The sequence below is a fragment of the Pseudopodoces humilis genome, chromosome 4, assembly GCF_049639895.1.
Source record: "Pseudopodoces humilis isolate 2021_Gansu_Grassland_sample_001 chromosome 4, ASM4963989v1, whole genome shotgun sequence".
In the NCBI taxonomy this organism is placed as follows: Eukaryota; Metazoa; Chordata; class Aves; order Passeriformes; family Paridae; genus Pseudopodoces; species Pseudopodoces humilis.
Window position 1 is genome coordinate 34,979,699 of NC_142203.1, and position 23,870 is coordinate 35,003,568.

At 35.0% G+C, this 23,870-nt stretch overlaps 1 protein-coding gene across 1 annotated transcript in view; it reads left to right on the forward strand.

The window, feature by feature from the left end:
- SPTLC1 (serine palmitoyltransferase long chain base subunit 1) overlaps positions 1–11,121 on the forward strand; it is a 34,812-nt gene extending 23,691 nt beyond the window's left edge. Inside the window, exons 8-15 of the mRNA XM_005530047.3 lie at positions 60–149; positions 860–967; positions 2,324–2,419; positions 2,702–2,798; positions 4,248–4,302; positions 5,868–5,985; positions 6,797–6,870; positions 7,359–11,121. Coding sequence (XP_005530104.2) covers positions 60–149; positions 860–967; positions 2,324–2,419; positions 2,702–2,798; positions 4,248–4,302; positions 5,868–5,985; positions 6,797–6,870; positions 7,359–7,452 — 732 coding nt within the window. The 3' untranslated portion in view covers positions 7,453–11,121. The remainder of the gene's footprint in view (positions 1–59; positions 150–859; positions 968–2,323; positions 2,420–2,701; positions 2,799–4,247; positions 4,303–5,867; positions 5,986–6,796; positions 6,871–7,358) is intronic.
- Positions 11,122–23,870: the final 12,749 nt, after the last annotated feature.

Consider the following 23,870-nt stretch of genomic DNA (forward strand, 5'->3'; position numbering starts at 1 on the left):
TAGAACTTTGCTTGTTTAGTAACAATTGATATAAACTAAAACCATATATTTCTCTGAAGAATCCTCGCAAGGCCCGCGTAACTCGAAGGTTTATTGTAGTGGAAGGATTGTATATGAACACAGGAGACATTTGCCCTCTTCCAGAGTTGGTAAGTGTAGTTCACCTTTTGAATTGCATATGAAAGCGTGTGGCCAATGAAATAACAGTGTTGTGTGATTAAGCCTACACAGAAAAGTTCAGCATGCAGCTTTTTTGTTTACCTTCCTGCTTTCTCATATGTTCATGATTTCAAAAGGTGATTCCAAACCGTAATCTTGTTTTGAAATTTCTGATTAGGATTCTGAAGCTACTGAGACTTAGAAATAATGTCTGGCTGTGGTCTTAATTTTTATCCTGTAAAATATACTATATTTTCAGCTAGACTGTGTGATACTAGGTATTTAAGCTAGGTTATATCTAAAAAAAAGGAAAAAAAACTTTCAAATACACCTTCATAGAAATGTCAGAAATAGTGACTCCAGGGAAGCTATTTGCTCTTCAGCATAAAATGGCTTTTTATACAGGCTCTATTCTTGTAGATGATGGAAGAAATGGTGTGAAAATGCATTGTTTTGAAAGTACTTGAGCACCTATTAAAAAAGAGGTTTTTTCTATATGAACATTTATGAAATTTGTTTTAATATTTCATGATGGAATAGTTTTGAAGGCTTTTAAAATGTTTTAATGAGTGAACAGAGCTCTAGAACTAAGTTCTATGTAGTATTCAGAATGCTGTCCTTGTCTTTCTTTACCTTATCTCTCCCATGCATTTTGTCACCAAATTCTGACCTGTGTTTTGTAAAATTTTCTTTGTTTTAGATAAAATTGAAGTATAAATACAAAGTTAGAATATTTTTGGAGGAGAGTCTTTCCTTTGGAGTCCTTGGAGAACACGGAAGAGGCATTACTGAACACTTTGGAATAAATGTATGTACTCTTTTGTTGTGAATGAGAGATTTGTGCAGAAACAAGTTGTGAAATTGTTTCCTCATACCTATGCCATTAGCAGATAGTTTTGTAGTGTACAGTAGACATTTAAATTTACAGTTTTTTAAAATACATATATATTTTTAAATATAGTATTTTTTTTAGCAGTCCTAGAGCTTTCACGTCTTGGCAGTCTTTCATGTGCTTACTTGAAATAGTTTTACTTATCTTCAGCAATGAAGATAACAAAAGAATTTTTTTTACAATGCATAATTCTATTCTATTTTTGGAAACTCAGTGAGATAATGAATACTGTCTTTTCCAGCCACATACACTTAAAAGTGCCACTCTGAGGTCTTGGAGTAAATAAGAAAAATCTTTGCAGTATATAGCAATCATATTTTGCTCTATTGCCTTTTACTCCAGTGGGGAAAAATACAACTTCTGATGGTTCTTTCAAAGGTAGTACTTTCCTGGCAGATTAAGCCAAACTATTTTTCCAAGGGTCTACTTTCCATGGTGTTTATGCAGCTGAGGAGTACTTTGGAAATCCAGAATGGTATTATGCAGCTGCTTACTACCACAGTCCCCTGGGCTGAGGGGAAGGAAGAAGTGCTTTTTGTTAGCTAATATTCCAGTGTGGAGCACCTCACTGCATTCTGACAGTGTCTGAATTCAGCTGGGAAGTGAAATAACAAATTCAGAGAATTCATTCTGTCTTCCTCCTTGTCTTGCTGTTTTCACTTAATACCAAACATGGAAAAGAGAAAATTAATTTGGAAAATGAACCAGTGTTACTGTGATACATGCCAACTGCGGTCTGATTTCTATGTTAAATTCCTTTCCAATTAATTGACTTTTATGTTAAATTAATTTACAGGCAAAATCTTTCCAAGCCTGACAAAAGAAAATATTTGCAGCTAACAAATGAAATAAGAAAGACATCTGTGTTTTTAGTGTTCTGTTTTAATTAGGTTTATACTTAATCACATTCTACCTCCTACTGACTACAGAGTGGCTACTTAAAGGACACTGCTACACTGACTGCACTGTGGAATTGTCACCAGCATTTAAATAATTTATTTTATCTGTTTGTGTTCTTCACATTGCAATGACTTGAAAAGAGGGATCATATGCAATTTGTTTACAGATCCATAAATCTCAATTTCTCAAAGGTCCTTTCTGTATTGCTTAAAATTATTATTTCATTTGTACTTTAATTTTATTATGTCATAGTTTGGTGGATCATCTCTAGTATTCATGGTAATATGAAACAAGGTGTATCTTTAATAGATTAACTTACAGTCTTGATGCAATCAAAAGCATCTTTTAATAATTTTTTAATTTAACTGACAGATTGATGATATAGATCTTATTAGTGCAAACATGGAAAATTCACTGGCTTCTATTGGTGGATTTTGCTGTGGAAGATCTTTTATTATTGACCATCAGGTAAGACAGATCTCTTTTTAAGTAGTCTGGCACTATTAGTTACTTATATGTGAGAGTTAATTATTAATATCTATTTGCAAGTATGATATAGATGATTATGCAGTATTTGATTCTACACAGAAGCTGTCTGGTTCCTATGAAATATTGTAGATGAATCAGAGACCTACTTTTAATCCTTACATGTACCTGTAGGTGTGGAGGAGAGATTTTAAATATATACATGAATTACTTTTAAAACATTTTCTAGGTTACTATAATTTTTCTTTTCCTTTTCTGCCGTAGCGATTGTCTGGTCAAGGGTATTGTTTTTCTGCCTCCCTACCTCCTTTGTTAGCTGCTGCTGCTATTGAGGCTCTGAATATTATGGAAGATAATCCAGGTACTTAATTTAGGAAAATGTTATCCTTCTTCTGAAGTTTTTCTTCACTCCAAACTAATAACTTGTACTTCTCCCTACTTTGATTCCTCACCTTTTTACTCTGATGTACTTTTTTTCTTTTTTTTTTTTGCTAATTCATTTTACATGTATGTTTTTTTCCTCATGGCGTTTCCCACTCTTCTTTCCTTCTTCGGTGTTTCCATCCCTTTTGGTCTTCCAGCTGGAAAATAAGCAAGCTATTTGAGGACACAGATGGTTTTTAAAAAGCAAATAAGAAATTTTTACTCTGCTGTTTAGATCAGTGCCTCTTCCTTAAATACATATTCCTTCAGCAGAAATGAAGGAAGAGAAAGTTAAATAGAAACAAATGGTAGTATATTTCCTCAGGACAGAGCAATCCTCTCCTTTCCACTTGTGCTATATAATTAGGGTTTTTTTCCTTCTCTAGTTAAGCATTCAGGCAAGAATCTCAAGAATGATCAGGGTGCAAATTGCCTGTGATTTACGAGGGATCAGATAGGGGGCATTTGTATAAAGCTGGCAGACAGAAGTTCTGCTCTAGGAGTCAATTTAGAAAAACCCTTAAAGATGATCTTGTTCCAGCACCCTTGCCATTGGCAGGGACACCTAGACCAGGAGCTCCATCCAACCCAGACTTAAAAAGTCTTTTTGCTGACTGGGAATTGAGCCCAGGCCACAGCAGTGCCAAATCCCAGCCACTAGAACACCTGGGAAATAATTTTTTTTTTCTGAGGGGTAATGAGGACAAAATTGGCCAAATTGTGAAATTGTATAAATTTGCTTTAACCTTCATTTCCATCAACAGATTGGAAGACATCTGCAAAGATGCAGTATTTAATTTGTGACAAATAAATAAAAATGACTGGGTAGCCCATGCCCTGTTGTATGAAGTAAAGTAGAATAAAGAAAAAATTAGGAGTAAGTTACAAGACTGTTAGGTATACTGGAGGGTTAGCTTTGACCAAGGAAAAGAGCCATGGTTTACAAATCCAGGAGTCAGTTTTCTTTTTAAGTATCTGCAGTGAACAGGAGAAAGGATCAGTGAGCAAAGTCTGAATGGCAGTAGGTATTTATGGATATTTATAAATTGGACCTGCCATTTCAGTCCCATTACAAAGTGTTTATGTCATCCCGTCCATATGGTCATGAACAGCAGCAGCTCCATATGCAGCTGGAGTAATGAGATAAAGGGAAGTAGTGCATTTGTCAGAACTTAAAAGCTTGTCATTTCCTGGCAGAAATAGGAATTGGGAACATTAAGAAGAGTGCTAAAGAGACTTATTAGTTCAATGGATGTACATACCTTAGTTTGGTTCCAAATGCTATCTTTGAAATCTTAGAGAAATGCGAAGTAGAAACAGGAAATCTAAGCCTTTTATTTTTCTGTTTTGTTTTGGTTTTTTTGTTGTTGTTGTTTTTTGTGTGTAGACATTTTTCAGACTCTCCGGGCCAAATGTGAATGGATTCACAAAGCTTTACAGGGGTAAGTGTGGGGTTTGGGGCTTTTTGGCTTTTATTTGACTATGCCTTTAAAATGCCAAATTTAAAGAAACTCTTCTTGCCCAAATCTGTTTCTGGTTTTACAGGTGCTTAGATTGGGATATGTACACTCAATTATGTATGTATTAAAGGAGGAAAATGATTCTTTCCCAACTGTCTCTGTTATGCTATTGAAAAGAGTCCAAGTTTTTAAAATCCTTTACAGGTTTTGAAATGAGATTATACCCTAAGGCTATTGAGGTCTGCAATCTCTTACACATTAAAATCTTTAGGAGAATGTGATAACTCTCCACAACAAAGTGTTGATAAGCATTTTGAAAATTGTCTAAATAAAAGCATTTGGGATGAAGCTTAGCAGATACTCTTTCAGACAACTCAATGCACCTTTCAATCACCTTGAATATAATATTGTTCCTGTATATTAGACTTGAGTGTTAAAACAGTAATAAAGTACCTGTTGCTCTGGAGGCACAGAAAAAATTAATTTATCTGAAAAATAAGGTTTAACATTTCCTAACACTACGCTGTTTTAAAAGATGGCTGTACTGACTTTTTTTATTTGTTGGGTTTTGATACTAAAAAGATACAGAAATTGCTGTGATATTCAACAGCCATTTAATGTGCAGTACTTGTGCAATTGCATTTTACAATTCTTCTTCCTCAGCAATTTTGTGTTGCTTATTACAGAAATTAATAAATTTTACACACTCTCATACAAATCTCTAATGCATTATTGATTATACTAGTTTCTTTGGAATGATACTACCATTAAATGAGCCTGTTCTTCTTAAAATGTGTATTAGGCAAGCTTATCAAAGTCCAGAAATCAAAATTACACCTGATAGTTGATATGTGTTTATGTGACCTGTTAATTTTGCGGACCAGAGGTTTTGCTTGGATATTAAATACAGATTTTTGGATGGGAATAACTCAGTCCTAAATGTTTGTGATGTGTCAGGACAATGACAATCAAACGTCAGTTGTTCAGGCAAATTCTAGAAACCTAGTTAACAACAACTAGATATAGATTAGTTATATAGTCATATAACTAATTTTAGAGGAGCTTCTGACTAAGTGACAGCTGATGCTTTAAAGAGATTCTACAGAAAATAATTTAAAATCATAAATCTTGTCAAATTTTGCAAAACACCCCAGCAAAACTTTTGTTCTTCCTCGTCCCTTAAGTGATAAAAAGGTGACTTGACCTAGCTAGCTGGGTTTTTATCAGCAATTTACAGGCCTAACACAGACATATCTCTTACATCTTCATAAGGATTCTTCAAAAATTTCTGAATTATTAATCCTTTTTGCAAAAGGATTGTTTTACAAACTTACTGAAACTCCTTAGAAAAGACATTTGCTTGATAACTTCATTATCTTTATGTAATGCAAGCTGAAATGCACATATGTTTTTGTCTGCATTACTATCAGTAAAGTGAAATATCCATCTTTTCCCACTCACCACCTAGAAAGGAGAAGTAGTTGTTATCATGTGTTTCAACATGTCTTCAAGTAGTATCTACATCAAAGGCTTTTTATTTGTTTTAGGATTTCTGGTTTAAAAGTAGTGGGAGAATCTTTTTCTCCGGCATTGCACTTACAGTTGGAGGAGAGCTGTGGATCTCGAGAAAATGATGTGAAGTTACTCAAAAGAGTTGTGGATTATGTAAGTGTCCCCATAGTCATTAAAATGTATCATTGCCTTTAAATGTTAATAATTGAGGAAGGGTAGGGAGGCTTGTCAGGTTACTTGTTGAAATATCTTGCAAGGATGCTGCAAGAAACTTAGTTTCTTTGCTGATTATATGGCTCTATTAAAGATCATCTTTTAAGCATTTCTTGCTGCCTATAGCTCGGTTTGTAGCTCTGCATTAAAAAACGCATATTAGACTATTTACTTCAGGAAATAGTTATTTCCTGTTATCTATTTTAATGCTCAAATCTGTGTATAAAACTGTTGCTTAGACAACTTTTGTAACATTAATAAGAAGAGTGTTCTGGAGGTGCATTTTAACCATTTAAAGTCAACCTTTTCTTTGAGTCTGTGAATTTGCTTTTTTAATATGTGAACAATCTCCTGTTCGATACGTAGTATTTTTCCCTTCTTCAATACACATTGGTTCTTTTGTCCCACGTGAAGAGGTGAGAGTTGATGGAAAACTTTATATATCAGGTGGCAAGTAAACAAGACTACATAATAAAAAGAAATTCTGAAGTTAATTTCCTTGAAAATATGCTTAAATATAATTTAATTTCCTGATACAAATGGTATGTTTGCCTGATTACGTGGAGGTGAAAGCTAAAGACACTGCACCCTAAACTGTTTTATGTGGTAAAGCTGTATTGAAATTAGAGATGATTTTGCACAATCTTTGTAACCTCCATTTGGGAAACAACTTGCATTTATCTTGACACAAAAGGATATTTTGTGTCATTAGAAATTCCCAGGTTAACTACTGTATTTTCTTTATTTGTAGTGCATGAATAGTGGTATTGCATTAACACAGGCTCGCTATCTGGAGAAAGAAGAAAAATCACTTCCCCCACCCAGGTTAGCAGAAAGTTAATGTGCTACTTGATTTTTTTTTGGCTATGGCTTTCCATCTTTTTTCCATACAATGACGGAGTTTTGTTCAGTAGACTAGATTGAATATTGGTTCTTGGAAAAATGGGAGAGGCTCCATTTTTGAGGTATATTTTCAGTGACTGTTACAGGTTGCTTCTACCATGAAATAACTGTATCAAAACTACCTGTATCTTGGGGATCAGCATGTAGCCTGTTAGCAGGCACATTTCCATGAGCTGTGCCTCTACTGGTAAAAAAGATAACAGACTTCTGCAGTGTATATGTTAGGGGCAGAGCAAGAGCAAAAAGTAGTTTGACCACATCTATTTAGTCATATGTCTTGTTTTTGGTTGAATTTGTAATGATTTCCCTACAGATAGTGATCTTAATGTGTTGAAATTAATATGAAATAATTTTACAGCTGATGCCTTGAAGTAAAGTTTACTGTGTATGTTCTGGTTTTCTTTTTCTAGTATTCGAGTGGTGATAACAGTGGAACAAACAGAACAAGAACTGGACAAAGCTGCATCACTTCTTAAGGAAGCTGCACAGTGTGTGTTGAATTAGACTCCTGTTTTTGGATTCCTCTTTCCATACCCTATCAGGATAAGTGTTTTACACTGTATAGTGACTTCCAGATTCTTCCACTGATGGCATTGACACCTGACCAACAAAATTGTTCTGGAGTGGTACAAATGCAGTGAGGGGAAGAATGCTGAATTTTGGAGTTGGTGAATGACAGTGTTGTTCCAATTCAAGCTTTACCATTTACTAGCATTTCTTAAAATGGGACATCACTATTGCATTCATGACTCTTTCATAAGTTAGTGTAAAAAGTTTTGAATTTATTTCCTCAAACCCTTAAACGGTCTCAAAAATGTGTATGAACATTCAGTTTTATCCCAAACCAGGTAAAATGTGTTGTTTTCTCTCTATTTTCTCAGAATGTGGGAACTTCAAATAAATGTCAAGGAATTATCCCTCCTCGTCTTCCAAATGAAAATACACTGTTCCTATTACTGCCAAAAGGATAACACTTTAAGACATAATTTTGTGCTATATTATGTAATTTTTATTGAATTATAGAAGGGAGGACCTTAAATTCTTTTTGTTTAATACATCTTTCTCTAACCATTTTTGGCACAGGTTTTAAGAAAGCCTGGCCAGATAGTAAATTCATATAAAATACTATTTGCTTTTTGCATTCCATATGTAATTGTATGCATGTTTGATATTATGGGTGAGGTTTTTCATATTATTAACTTTGAAATATCTAAATTCAAACCTCTGAATTGTGAAACTGATGTAATTCCAGTGTAGTATGTTCAGGTAAGGGAGCTTTGTACCAGTCTTGAAGAGGAGTAATAGGCAACATGAAAAATGAGCCAAGGTTTTGAAATGGCAGCTAAGTGCTAGCTTAGTCAAACTACTTTTAAGCACAAAAATGATGTGTGCTTAGTTTTATCTGTAAACATCTATACCTTAGAAGGGAAGACTCAAAGACAGATACTAAGAGTTTAGATGGTACAAATACTACTGAAACATTACTCAGTCTGTGCACATGAAATTCCCAAGTAACTTGAAAGTAATATTTGGAGGTTGTGCTGTCAGGATTTTAAATCAGCACAGATGGACATTATGTATACAGACACTTTTCTTCAATCAGGAAACTGGTAAGGAAGTATGTACATTTTTATAAAACAAAAAATACAGCTTTTTATTTCATGATTTTGCTTTAAGAACGCCTGTCTAAAAAATTTTGTATTCTGCCTAATATGTGTTGAGTTGTTTTGTACTTATGTGGCTTTTTGGTTGCTACTACAAGGATTATAAGACTATTTTTGAGAAACATCATTGTTAAATATAAAGTTAATCATGTTTGATTCAGATTTTTACTTACACAATTGGATTTTGTAGCATGGTTGACCATATATTCTTAAATATTCTGCATTAGTTGAGCATAGTCTATGATGCCTCCAGTTCATAGAGACTGTTTCTACACTGGCTTTCAAAACTTGATCTGTGTACATTCAAACAGAACGTCTAATGTGTTGGGGCACTTCTGTGATTGTTGCTATTTGAAATAGTCAAATCATTATCTGTGCAAGGTTGTAAACCCTTCATCCCAATGTGGAAGAGTATCCCTATTTCACTGACATTTATATGTTTTCTCTGTTAACTTTGAGTAAAAGCCAGTGAGAAGCCAACAGTTTAAAAGAGAAAAATGTGCAGAATGAAACTGACGTCCATTTTACAGACTGGAACTGAAAGTGCAGATTAGTCATTCTGAGGACTCTCAGAGACTGCAAGAAATGGAAATTAAATGTTATCACTCTACTTTGAACTTTTGAGCCATTTTTGGCTGCATAATTGAAACCTTCAAATTCTAGTGAAGTCAAGCCTTTGATGTACAAACTTGGAACAAATGAGATACTTTAATTCCAGTGCAGCATATTAAATGGTTTTGGAGTTAAGTTAAACCTGGGAAGGTAAGCAAATAACCATTGGCATTGAAATCCTAGGTTGCAGAATCTATATTTCATTCTTTCATTTTATTTTAGGTTGTTTGCAAATGGGGTGGATTTTTTGTTGTGCTTGAAGAACTAGCAATAACTTTTAGAAACATGGATTTGTGTTGTTACTTTTCTTGGTTTGCTGGGTGTTTTTGCTTTTAAATGAAGTGATGACAACTAAGGTAGCAAGAAGCAGAATGAAATTTCTAGCAATTTCAAAGCCATGACTTAGTGGTTCTGATGAAACATAAGTTCAAAAATGTTGCTAAGAGGCACCATAATCTGATTCATTTGACAAACACATACCCATCATTAAAAAATTGGTAAAACTTCCTTTGTACTTTTTTTACTCTTTACCAGTATATAGGAATGAAGCATTTAAATCACAGTAAAGTGGGTACCTTGGTTGATAGCCGCTGAAGTGCTCTCATAATATGTCTTTTACTGACAGGTTATATGCATGGTCTCTGAAAAATTAAGACACTTATGAGATGTAACTGGTGGAGAGGGATATCTCTTGTCAGTTTAAGCATGTCTGGCTCCTCTTCATTTTGACTTTTTTGATAAATGTCTCTGTCATGGCAAGCAGATGAAGAAATGGGTGGCTCTGGGGAAAAATATTGATCTGGGTTAGGGATACAACAGGTGATTCTGATTAAGCTTCTGACATTTGAAAAGTCAGAAACCTGTTAAGGTGCTTCACTGCCCAGTGCTCTTGGCTGATAAATATATGAACAAATCTGTGTTAGTTCCTTTGTAGTTACATTTGGATGAATTGGTATTTTTCTATCCATTTCTTCAGATGTGGGCATGAGACTGGAGTTCATTTAAGTGTGAAGATATTAAGTAGGATACTGTGAAATGAATGAAACACGGGTACCTTATCCCAAACTTCAAAGTATCTTTTGAAAATAAATTTTGTTTCAATTAATTTATATATTTTGCTTTGCCACATACTTGGAACAGAGTTTCATCTAAGTGGATAATAAATCCAGTATTTTAAATAGTGATCAAAAATTAATTGTTAATTTTCTTTTAATTGACTGTTAATATCTGGTAGTTGAGAAGGAGGGCATTTTAACTGTAAAACATTGGCAATTCATTGAAATTGTCTTGATGAAACCAACTTTTTACAATACGTGAGGACTGGGATGGACTGGAAAGAATTTATACTTTGAAAATATTTTATCCTGAAGAAATATGTCTACATGATATATATATTCCTATTTTAAATAAAGAGATTTATTTTCCTTGAATATTTAAAAATAACTGATTGCTATTTGTGTAGTTTCATGATTTTTATAGGAAAAACTACAGATACCTTTTCTGTTTATTATAGTAATTGTTATTTTTGGATAGGAGGTGAAATGCATAAGGAGGGTATTAAGAAAGAAAGAGACGTATGGCTGAATAACTTTGATTTTATTTTTTTTCACTTTTGAAATACGAACCCAGTCAATGCACAGAATGGTGTACTGTCTCCTTTCTGTCACTCCATCTGGACTTTATTATTTTAAACAGGGTTGTGGCGTGTTGGCATTCACTGATCTATGAAGTTGCTACCGCAAAAGTGTCTTGCGTCTTAAGATGACTAGAGAAGTGCACATGTAAATGTACAGAGCTGTAAATGCTGCTTAAACAAAGGAAATATTTACAACTAACACAAAGCATTTGTACATTAAACTGTTTCAGTGTCCTAATAAAAGGAAATGTCTGGATAACATTTCTTGTGTTTTTATGTTCTTTGGCAGTTTTCATGGTAATAAGGTAATGGACTTACTCTGTTTTGCTGTTGATAGATTTTCCAGATTTTGGTTTCCTGTCCTTTGTGTACTAGGTAATTGCAAAGTATGTGTAGTAGAAATCACAGAAACTACTAAATCTGTTGAAGAGTACCTATCAGAGAAGGACAGTTTCTACATGTCCAATTTCTAATACTTTGTTAGCATTCACTTGCTGAAAACCACTACTGGGCCAGATGCAGTTTTGTTGTGACTCAGAATAGAATTACTGGCATATCAACGAACTTGAGTCCAGATGACATGCCCCAGCTTTGAGACACCTTTATAGAATAATATACCGCAATTTTGCCTACCGTATTTTATGGATAAGATTTCCCTATCTTCCACTGCTGTTAGAGGTGTTACCGCTTAGCTTAGTATGCTGTTTGTATAACTGAGTTGCATTTTCTAGCAGAGAATTCAGAGCTGGCAAAAACCAGTAAGTATTGGAGTTGAAGGAACAGCTTAAGTAGAATTGGAAATATGTAATCCACTGTTTAACTTAGATTTTATATAAGCCAAAGAAAAGTGATTGTCTGACTCTAATCAGCATTTGTCAGACTGTGGTCCTGTTCTAGTATCCACAATTCAAGGAGGACAAGGATTGGAGAAACTCCAGAGGAGGACCATGAAGATGACCAAAGGGCTGGAGAACATGCCCTGTGAAGAAAGAAAAACTGAAGGACAATTTTCCAGTTCTTACACAGAATCTACAAAGATGGCAGAAGCTCTCTTCACAGCAAGCCACATGAAGAATAGAAGGGGCAATAGAATCATAAAATGGTTGGGTTAAAAGGGACCTTGAAGATCATTGCCATGATCTGAAGTTATCTTCCAGACCAGGAAGACAAGGTTGCTCCAGACCCCATCCATCCTGGCCTTGAACAGTGCCAGGACAGCATAATAGAATCTAATCATTAAGGTTGGAAAGGACCTTTGAGATCAAGTACATCCTTTGACCAAACACTACCATGTCAACCATTTTATTGGTGAAATATTATAGGTCTATTTTTTATCCATCTTTAGATTTTCAAAGACAGGCTACATACAAAGAATCACTGCTATATAATAATCATCATTCGCAAGAAAATAATTCCTGGCTTCCTTATGGATAAAAGAACTAGGCACAATAATTTTAATAAAATTTTCTTATTAATTTTTTTTAGTAATTTAAAATATATTAACTTCTCAACTTTAAAAAATGCTTAACCTGAATTGCTATTTTGAGAATAAGAATTTAAAAATGTTTAAGGATTTTAAAATATTAGACCTTTTAAATAGGTTGCCTTCTTGTTTCTTGAAGCTTTTGATATATCCTGCATTTTTATTTTCCAGTCATCTTCCTGCTTTTTTCCTTCATTTTTCAGGACAGACACTAGCACTAAATACATTGCTAGATGCTTGAAAATTACACCAGTAATGAATGTTTGCTTTAATATGATGGTACAAATTAATTTGATTTATTTGATGATGCTGATGAAAGTATAATGATCTGTTTCTGTGGCACATAGTCCTGGTGAATGCTAAATGTAAGTTGAGGTCTGTGGAAGCAAATACTCAAGGTGTCAATGATCACCTCTAGGTACAGAAGGCCAGTTTTTGCACTTTAGTATTTTTTCCAATTTGAAACCATAGAGTTTAAGTGTGGGTAAAATACCACGGCTGCATTGTCAGATATGCTGGAGTTACAGGTCAAAAATAGAAACATGTTTTGAATACTATGAGGTGAAAATGGTGGAAGATGGTGTTTTTTACAAAGGTTGAATTTGGTAGTATTTGAAGAGCCTTCCATTTGAACACAAAACACAAGTACTCATTAGATGCTGGTTAAGTATGCAAGGTGCTGCAGTAGAACTGCAGTGAAGAAAGTAGAAGGATCCTTGTTATCATTAGTAATGAGACTAATCGATTCTGTCTCCAGAACTGTTGCTCACCCATTTTTGGTCCCTTCAAAGTCTAGGCAGTAGCAATGTACATTGGAGAATGGTGAGCTTGTGCTGCAAATTGTCACATAATCAGAAACTGTTTGCAGAATGAAATAATGTCTTAACTTTTGGCCCTCCTGGCTGCCAGGGCGCTGCTGGCTCATGTTCAACTTGCCCTCAACAAGGACACCCAGGTCCTTTTCTGTGGCACTACTTTCCAGCATCCTGTTGCCCAGTTTGTCTATACATCCAGGGTTGATATGTCCCTGGAGCAGAATCCAGCACCTTTCCTTGTTAGATGCCATATAGTTGGTGATTGCGCCGTCCTCTGATTTGTCAAGGTCTCTGCAGGGCCTCACTGCCTTTGAGGGAGTGGACAACTCCTCCCACTGGCGGACTTGGTGTATCCTTGAGTCCTGAATGCAAATTGTTCATGGAGATATTGAAGAGAGCTGGGCCTATGGTGGAACCTCGAGGAATAGTGATCAGTCATCAGCCTGATGTAACCCCACTAAAGCTGTTGAAAAGACAAAAAACCTCTCCATAACCTCCCAACAGTTTTGACCAGAGATAAAGTATTTCAGATGGCAGAGTTTGAACAAGTTTTGGTCACTTCAAGCATTGAAATGAAAAAACCTGAAAAATTCAGCATCTGTGTACTGCTTTAGCCAAAGAGATTCTTTGTGCAGGCAGCAGGACAGGAGAAATATTTAGTGAACTAACTCATGGATAAAGGAGTTTTGTTGTAAACTGATAAAATGGCAGCAAAGCATTTGCCTTTGGTGTATTTACTGTGCATTCTTGAGCAGCATGAAACTTGCACAATGCCTAAGCTATTTAACATTTGAGTATCTGACTTGGTGACTGAAGGGCCTGACTGACACAGCCCTTTACTTTCAGTGAACAAGAGTAGTCTCAGAAGAATCTTAGACTGCTAGTACATGACGTTGTGTGTTTGTCTATTATCCCTTAAAGGGAGTGCTGATGGATTTGAGGGGACAAGTGGAAGAAGAGGACATAATGTACTTGTGAGAACAGGCTACATGAATTCACGTAGAAGTACTTGAATTAACGAGTTTGTTTTTTTGGCTGCTGAATGATTACGTTGATGATGTTTCTCACTTGTCCGTACTCAAAAGTCTAAGCAATATGTTCAGCAGCTAGTATGGATATTTTGGTCAGTTAAATTTACTCATTTTTATAAATCCTGCCCCTACTTGAAATGTCTCAGCTACGTAGAGGTGACTGGAATGGAAATATGTATTATTACTTTGAAGTGCAATTGTCATCCTTGCCATAGCATAGCCTATTAGGAAGAGTGCTTTGCAGCAGAAATATCTTTTTTGTGTTAAAGGAAAATATTTCACTGCTTGTGGTAAGTAAAAATAAGTAGAAATGCATATTTTTGTGATATGAGAGGGAAAATACACCTTTTTTTCCCCTTTTACTGCATCTCAAGTTTTTCTTACAGCAGCAAAGATGTGTCATGTGAATGACACCCCATGCAAAGGTATGTTTAGCATTGAAGCAAGTGCAGTTATACTTCATCTGCAACTGCTTTTTTGAAGACACATGCATATGTATATTTTGTTTAGGGATCTGCAAAAAGAAGCACATAATCTTGCATGTTATCAACAGCTGAAATTTGTGATACTGAAGCTTGACCTCAGAGATGTAAGTTTGCCAGAGAAGTCTTTAGTGATTACAGTGATCTAGCAGGCTGTCAGTTCAGTCATAGAGGGGAAGAGAAATCTTAAAGCTTGTAATGAGATCACATGTTATTTTCTTTGTATTTATAATCAATGAAAATAGGTATTGTATTTAAATTTTAAAAATATACATGTCTATTTAATATTAGCTTTTAATTTGTGTTAAAGCTTATTTTAAAGTACTGATATAGACTGAGTTTATCATTACTATGGGAAAATCCTTAAAATGAATATAAGGGAATATTTTAACATTCTGAAAGAGTTTGACTTTACTGTTCTTTTATGTGTAAGCACATGAAATGTGGTAAATGAAATAATTTTACTCATACTTGTGTCATTGTCTTTAAAATTTAAATCCTGGATAGGTTTCTGTCTAGCACAGGGATACTGCTATCCAGAGTTTGTGTGGAGTCATAGGATTCTTTTTGTAAAAACTTCATGAAACTAGTAATTTGCAGGGTGGTTTTTAATTAGACAGAAATACTTGGTGTGTTTCCAGTATTAGCCAGGTAAACTGGCAACAGTTCTATAGAGAGCAACTAAATCATGAGGTATGCCAGGCAAATTTGGTGCCCTATGTAATAATAATGATAATTCTGTGTATGTAGAATTCCAGCTTCATGGAAGTGACAATATTGGTTTCTAGTGAAGCTGCAGTTTCACTGGTTTTGTGCTTTTGTTACTGCTGATACTCACACCATAAGGGAAGTAAACTGATGATCTCGTTGTGTGCATGAATTACTGTGTTTGATCTGTTTGTACACCCTTTAGCCAGGTACAACATATACAAACTTAATAATGTAGGATTAGAGCATTTCTTAGTGTTCTGATCCTATTCCATAAACTGTAGCTAAGACTAAATGTGCTGAGCACTGATACTGCATTTTACCATCAGATTACAAGTGTGTCTAATTCTCACTGGGAGGTGTGAGCCCTCTTGACCAACTGAACAATGCTGAATCTCTCAAGGTCTATCCAGCCCACTTTTTCTTTTTCCGTGGGGTTTTGTCTTTTGCAATTATTTATCATCCTGAGCTAGAATAATTTTTTACTCATGTAAGCAAGACAAGGCTTACTTTTATGAGATTTGTCAAAAGATCCTGAGAAACTCGAAGCATAAGAACAAATTGGTGTTGAGTATTTTGTGCAGTCCTGTTGTTACTTACTGCTGCAGTGGTTGGCTCGAAAACTTTAGTATAGGAGGCAACTGTAGTATAACAGCTAGATCAAGAAAGCAATTCTTTTACCCTCAGGCAGGTGGTTGTGTCTTTGACCCAATATAGCTTCTTTAATCATTGAGCTACGCAGCAGATCTGAGAAGGCTCCAGATGGAGACTGAACCTATGACCCCCTGACATAAAAACATCTATGATACCAATTACACCATCTGTTGGTCATAAAACCACATTCTCTATCTTTTCTTGGCTCTTGTGTTATACAAAAGCTGAAGGGTGATATTTGGAGCTGTTTGAGTTTATCCATGCAATTTAATGCAGAACACATTTTTTCACAGAGAGGGAGAACAAAGCACAATAGCACTAAAGTTCAATTTACATTCTCAGTCAGTGAAAACAAAAATGAAAATAAAAAACATTTGTCTGAGTCATTATTTATACCCAAACTATGGCTTCAATTGTACTCTTTTCACAGTTCTTGTGATTTAAAAAAACCTGAAGAACAACTTCTACCACCATTGTCCCAGCTTCTGAGGACCGTGATTTCAAACAAGATCTGTAATTGTAAATAGGAAATTATGGCTGGATTGAGGAATATGCAGATCACATTATTAGCATATGTGCCTAATACTATACTTAGGGATTTGCGTTGGATAGTAGTGTTTAGAAATCTATATTGTCTAAGCATGGAGTACAGGAAAGCTGGAAATTTAACCAGTATCCACATACCACTCCACATGCCCTCAGAATCCCACTGGGTATTAGTCTTTCCTGTCTGAACTTTCCACTCAGGGTCATCAAACTATTATTCTGAAATACTTAATAGACTTTGAAATGGCATCTCAATTTTTTTTCCTTTTACCACTAAAAGAATTAGCTCTAGGTGGTTTATTGTGGCCATCAGAATAAGAAGTGAGGTACTGAAATACAAGGTATTAGGGATAAAACTGATGGCATAGGTCCATCAAAGCAAGGAAATGAGAGGAGTTATGTGTTTGGTGCAAAATGGGTAACTGCAATGAGATAGGATTAATATCTTCAGGAGTATTGTGCTCATATAATAAAAATTTTAATTCTCTGTAGAGTTTGACTGGGTTGTAGTTTTAGATAGTTATCAATGCTTATGGAGACTGTGTCATTAAATTGCCTGACTGCTTTTGCGCAAAATGTCTTACAACCAGAAGGGTTGGGTATCCTTACCATGTGGTGGTGTGTTGATTGGCAGTCAAAAAGAATAGAAAGCTGATGCCAGAAACACACAATGTATGCATTCTGGTACCATGTCTGACAGATGGCTCTGTGTTTGTGGTCAGTGAATTCCCTACAATGTTGCTCTTTAAGAAACTTTGTGTTTTAATGCCATAATTTATCTGTCTAACACAAAAATAAATGTTTGCTATATTACATCAGTCATCTAGATACACAGGGAAAATAATTCATAAAAGAAAGCCCCAAATCCCCACATCTGGCCAGTCCTTTTTTGCTATGGAAGCTGGCTTTCTATGATGAGAATGAAGCAGTGAATAATAAAGCACAGTTTACTTTACTGTTACTACATTGTTGTTTTCTTATAATTGCACCATCATTACTTTTTAATAAGCCATCTTTTTATTTAAGAAATAATAAATAATCCATATAAATGGAAGGAAAAGAGTAGAGAACTGAAACTGACAAGTTTCTGTAGACTTTTTGTCATTGGCAAAAGGAGGAGGAAAATATCTGAGTTTTCTATTTCAAGGTATTCCTTTTGTGGATGTCTCCATAGGGATATGTCACTGTCTTGGCAAATAGAAATGTCTGTGTTGAAGTCAAACTGAAGAAGGGAAAAAGTAAGAAAAGCACAATTCAGATAAATTTTTCTTCTGTTATCAGAATAACGGGGCATCCTGTCACCAGAACCTTTATCCTTGGTTAATACTAACATGTCCCTTAGAAGTTATTTTCATAATTTGTGATAAAATGTATACTGGATAGTGACATATAACTATATAAAATATAAATAATGATGATTGTCGTCAGTTCAGACTCAACTTCATTGTATTTGTCTTTATAAACAAACTTCACTTTTTTCGGTGTTTGTCTATATCTGTGAAAAACACTTTTCTGGTGGTAGAATTCAGCATTTCAATGTGGTCACACACAGAGTGATTTTCTACTTTTTTATATATTAACAATAAGACCCATCTTGCTGTTTTTATAAAAATTATCTTGGAAGGGATCTCAAAAGGCCATGTAATCTGTTTTGAAGAAGAATAAAGTACATATCAATAGTTGACAGTAAATTCTAGTCTTTATCTGATACTAGAATACTTCTGCTGAACACAGTTAAAGACTAATCATACTGGATCCAGGTCTGTCTGCCTAGGAACTTGTTATCAGATTGCTGTCTACAGCAGACTAAGGAATACCTATAAGAAAGATGACTTTACCTCAGCTAAGAGTATCCTTTCTGCTTCCTAAGATCTTGATAATCTTAAATGTGCAAAACATCTATATTAGTCAAACCCTGCCATGCTGATCTAATTTCCTTTGCTTAATATCACTATAAATAATGGAAAATATATTTTACTATCTCAAATATCCTTCTTGGAGTTCTTTCCATGTTTGGAAACGTACACTATATGTTTAGGCGTTCTCTTACGCTTCCACATTACTTTTTAACCCTCAATATGTTAAAATTAATGCAACAGAAGCTTGGCAGGGAAAACTTCACTACTTGAGTGGAAAAGGATGGATTTTTTTGTGTGTACATGAAGACCAGTCCTCTGAAGCACAGACTGAATGTCAAAGTGGTATGTGTTTTCATATCCTGATCAGAGACACAGGTTTTATTGCTATTATTGTCATGATTTTTGTAAAACACTGATCAGTGTCCCCATGGATTCTTCATCTCTAAAAAGTTGTTAATACAGATTCTTTAATTTTATCTTGCATATATTAATGTTTTCATAAGACTTTGAAAACCTCTGGACCAATAAGTTATGCAGTATGAAATATTTATTATGACAGAGATCTCTATTTTCAAGTCCTTTGTCTGCTGTGTATTTCATAGTACATCTTTAGATCTCCTTTGGAAAGAACTGTTTCATCTGAACTCCATCACAACTTCCGACAGCCCTGTCTAAATATCAAATTAGAGCAATGTTGATAGCAAAACTTTAAATAAATTTAAATATGTCAGGTTGTGACACACAAACAGGTTGTGGTGGCTGTGGTTATCAGTATATATATTTTGGACAGAAGAGTCTCTCATAAGGTTTAAGAAGACCAAATAAAAGTAGATGGAATAAAGCTGTTAGGATTACATTGTGTGAATGTCAATGTAAATACAGATTTTGCAGTGGAAAATAGTGAAAAATTATCTGATAAACAGATACGTATTGGAAACTATTTTGCTAATTGGCTGTGCATTTTTCTGTAAGTTTAGTGCCATCAGATTGCACCAAGTATTCCTATATATGGTAGTTCTAAAAAACGTAAACTGCATTATTTAATCTCTTTGTTGGAAGGTATGCATGTTTTTGTTTATATAGAAATGGTTGTATTACTTTTGTTAAGCATGTCTGATTAAAATTTGCTAAGAAGGTTGTAGAATAGTTCCCATGTGGATACTAAGTTTCTTTTTATAACATTTCAGATTTTATTGTTTCCATAAGTTTTCAACTTCATTCAAACCTTTGTTTCAAGTCTTCCCAACAAATTCTAGTTATGATTGTTCAAATCTTCTTTGTAATATATTGCATCAGATTTTAAAGCAAATGCTGACAGCAGCAGTATTTATGCCCTGCATACCAAGCAGATACCACATGGTTTGAATAACGGGCACTCCTGCTGAGTGTGGACGAAATCAAAATCTTTCATAGTCATGTAAAATGTCCTGATAGAAATCTGTCCTTAAGTGTGCCTTCTTATTTAAAGATTAATTCTTTTAGAGTTTATCTTGACACTGATGCATGTATGTGATTCCCACAAACGCTAATGAAAACTGAAAAAGTTGTAGGCTTCAGGTTATCCCAGAAGTCACCCCAACCTTACATACCATTAAATAAACAAAATAAATGCCATGGAGTTTATTGTAGGTAATAGAAAGGCTAACTTTAAAGCCTTAAACATCACAGTTCTTTGGCTGTTATCAATTCTATAGGCAGGAATTTTTTGATTAGGCTTTGCCCCAGAATTCTTAACATCTGTTGCTTCTTTTGTTATCATCTCCTTACTGCACTGTTAATGCTGTCTTCTTCCTTTTGATTTAATGGCAGTTTCCAAAGAATTTAAACAAAAAGGGAAAAAAATGTGGGTTTAGGATACTGGTGGTTAGTTGCATTAGAACGTCTCCTAAGATTATTTCAATAATATACACATCAGTATAAAACCATGCCTCTGATACACCATTAATAAAATACCCAGTATATGGTCCATCTTTTCTAGGAACTTTTGTCCACAAAGAAGATTCCTCAATGAGGTTAATATCTGAGGAAAGCTGTCAATTTCAAACTCATCTCCACTAGCTGCAGTTCTGCTATAAAATTTTGAAGCTACACACACACATACACACACACATTTCACAGTGGAAAAAATGATTTCTCATTATTCCTTCCACCCAGATATATTTATTTAGTTGTTTTTGTTTCTATTGCCATGTGTGGCTCAGAAGCCCTCTGCTCCACTGAGGTTCTTTTCAGTATGAGCAGCCCTGTAAGTCACAAAAGAACAAAATCTTCCTTTCCTACCCTGTCAAAAGCACACATATATATATGTGTATATATATATGCCGTCTTTCCCCACTTCCTGTTGAATTAAAAGCTGTGCAAGGGTAGAAATGCAGAGGTTAAATAGATCACCTTCATATGTTTTATGTTACAGAGCAAGCTTTCTGCCAAATCAGTCTACGCCTTCTTGTCTGACTTAGCTGCTATTAAATACCAAGTACTTCAGAACAAACCACACAGAAGAACTAATATTACCCTCCATTGTCTTTTTCTTTTCCTATTATCCACAACTTGCAGGCAACAGAAAAGTGCTGTTCAGATTCTTCACATTTATCTTTGACATTCTCAGAGGGCTTCATTTCAGAGTTGTAAATGAGCTGTCCTCTTTCTCCATTTGGTATTTTTCTTAGTGGGGGTTGATTCCCACACTGCTTGGTAGTTGCTGAGAGCCTGACAGAGGACAGTGGTGCGGAGGGTCTAATTTTCACTGGGCCAGCATTGCCTAATGTTAGCTGTTGCACAAGGCAGAGACTGGCACATGCTGGGGAATTTCAGATGAACTCTTCTCCACAAAAATTACACTGGTGTCTCAGAAATATCATCAAGTCTATGCAATAGCTCAGAGCATCTGAGTCCAATTTAACTGTGCTATTTAATGTAATTACAGATTTGTTGCAAGAAGTTGGCTGCTGCTGATATGGTTGGTTGGGAAAGAAAGATACCAAGAAGTGTTCATTTGAGAGGCTTTCAGATAAGGCAGATAGACACTTGTGTAGCACGGCTGCTGATGTGGGGCAAGTAAGATAAGCTTCTATCAAAATCTATGACTTAGGAATTTCTGAACAATACAGAAACCATAGTAAGTTTTCTCTCCTGCTTGGTTGTGGTCAAATTACAGCTGTTGGGGACAACAGTAGTGACTGAACTGATAATCCATCTTTGCCTGTTTGCTAAAAGTGGGAATGTTGACTGATGCCAGGGGTACCAATCCATCTAAGCAGAGCCTCAAATTAGACAGAAATTCAGTTTCATAACTGGGACTTAGACCCCTAAAGTGAAACAGAACATGGTGTCATTAAAGTAGTAGACCAGCTAAAAAATATTGACTCCCTAATAAAAGGTGAAAAAACTTATTGACTGAAATATATTTTCCTCTGTCTCTTGTGTATGGGTATAAGACCTTTGCACTCAGGAGAGTTATCTAATCTCCCCTTAGGCTGAGGCAATTGCCTATCTCTCTTGGTAGGTCAGTCTGAGTTTGCAGTTAAACATAGGACAAAACTAATCATTTTTCTATTACTTGTCTCCAGCCTTGTTGTGTCTCTTTTGTAAATGAAAAATACAGGATGCAAAAGGGATGATAAGATCAAGTTTCTCTGCCTGTAAACAGAAGAGATGGGACCATTAGATATTAAAAATTCACTTTAAAAAAAACAAAGCAATTCTAAAAGAGAGACGGAAAATGCACAAATTCCTTTTTGCAGTTGTGTAGCAACTAACTGTTCAGATTGCTCCAACACCAGTAAAAGGAATGAGATGAGGTAGAGAGCCTCTTTAAGTAAACAGAAGTGCCTCACTTTACTGTTTTTTTGGTGGATTTTTCTTGTAAAATCTTATGTATTTATGGGACTGGTGCAAACAAAAAGAAGGAAAAAATACTATATAGAAGGTAGTTACACTGCAAAATAAAAGTGATTAGGGAGATGAGACAAAATTCAACCTTGCAATTGGATATAATGATAAAGTATATTTTAAAAGAATTTTACTTGTTTACTATACCACTTTTAATAGAAGTGAACCTCAACAATTGCTGTGGGAGCTTGGAGCGCAGTTTTTGTTTTTGTTCCAGGTGATTGGCTTTGCAAACCTCTCTGAGGAGAAAAGTTGTCTTTAAAATGTTTTAAAGGTAAAATCCAATACAATCACATATGCTTTATGTGCAAAGTCTTTACTGTCTCTATTGTTAACTAGTTGTGTCTGTGTGAAGCAGTTTATTCAAGCTTGTAAATCTATTTGAACCCAAGACACTCTCACAGGTTCCTGTTCTTTAGGTGTAATGTTCTGTGAATGCTGTAGAATACATTATTAGCTTATTTATTATTAGTGATACATAATTATTAATTAAAAGAATTTATTGAATAATTAATAATTAAATTAATTACACATTATTATTTTGGGTCCAAAATATTTTATTATTCATATATCAATATCTGGGGGCTTTTTGGGATTCCAAAGGCAGAGGAGTTGCAAGAAACTTCATGTCTATAACACAATAAAAAATAAATTGTGGTGACTACTTCTGGTTTCTCCTTACAAATTTTACCTCTTTCCCAAGTATATCCATATGTCTGTGGGCCTGAACCTCCATCTTCCAATCCTGAAGACTGCCTGTTCTCTTGCTAAGGCTACCTTTAAAAAACAAAATTATAACAAACGAACAAAATGCCTCCAAACCCAGACCACATTGAATTAAAACCACAGAAAATGCTTATCTTTTATTATTTTCTCTCTCCCCACTGTCTTTTAGAAACTGACAGGCATATCTAGGCCCTCAAAAAAAATATTCTCCATAGTCAATACCTCTTACCCCTTGGGTACTGACTTAAATTCTTGGTTCAGTTCAGGGTTTGACACCTTCACATCCAGATGATCTTTCAAAGTGAAATAATATATAACTTTTTGATGACTTGCAAAAATCGCATGCATTTTAAAATTAAACTGTATTTTTATCATGTATGGTGTACAAATTTCTGCTGTAGGATCAAGTGGCATGGTTGCGCCTGTCCCACTGACATAATGATGTATTTTTGGTCTTGCCTTGTAAATTGCAGTACTTAGCACTTTATCCCAGTACTGTGAGCTTGGGTGGTACATTTATAGTTCTTTATGAACTCTGCAAGTAACCTAGGGTGTCAAGGACGAATAACCAGCCTTTTTTTTTCACTTTGCAGTCAGTCAAATGTCTGACAGTTGGTGCTTCAGTCTGACAGCCAGAACTTGCCTTGGAGTTTGCATAAGTTAAATAGCTACACTTTTAATTGTTCACATGCTAGTGACATGGGATGGCTGACGTAAACAACTAAAATAAATACACTTAAGTAATTCAGTACCACCAACAAGATGATAATGAAAACTGCATGGAAAAAGAACCTCGGTTTTATTTTTTTGAGCAT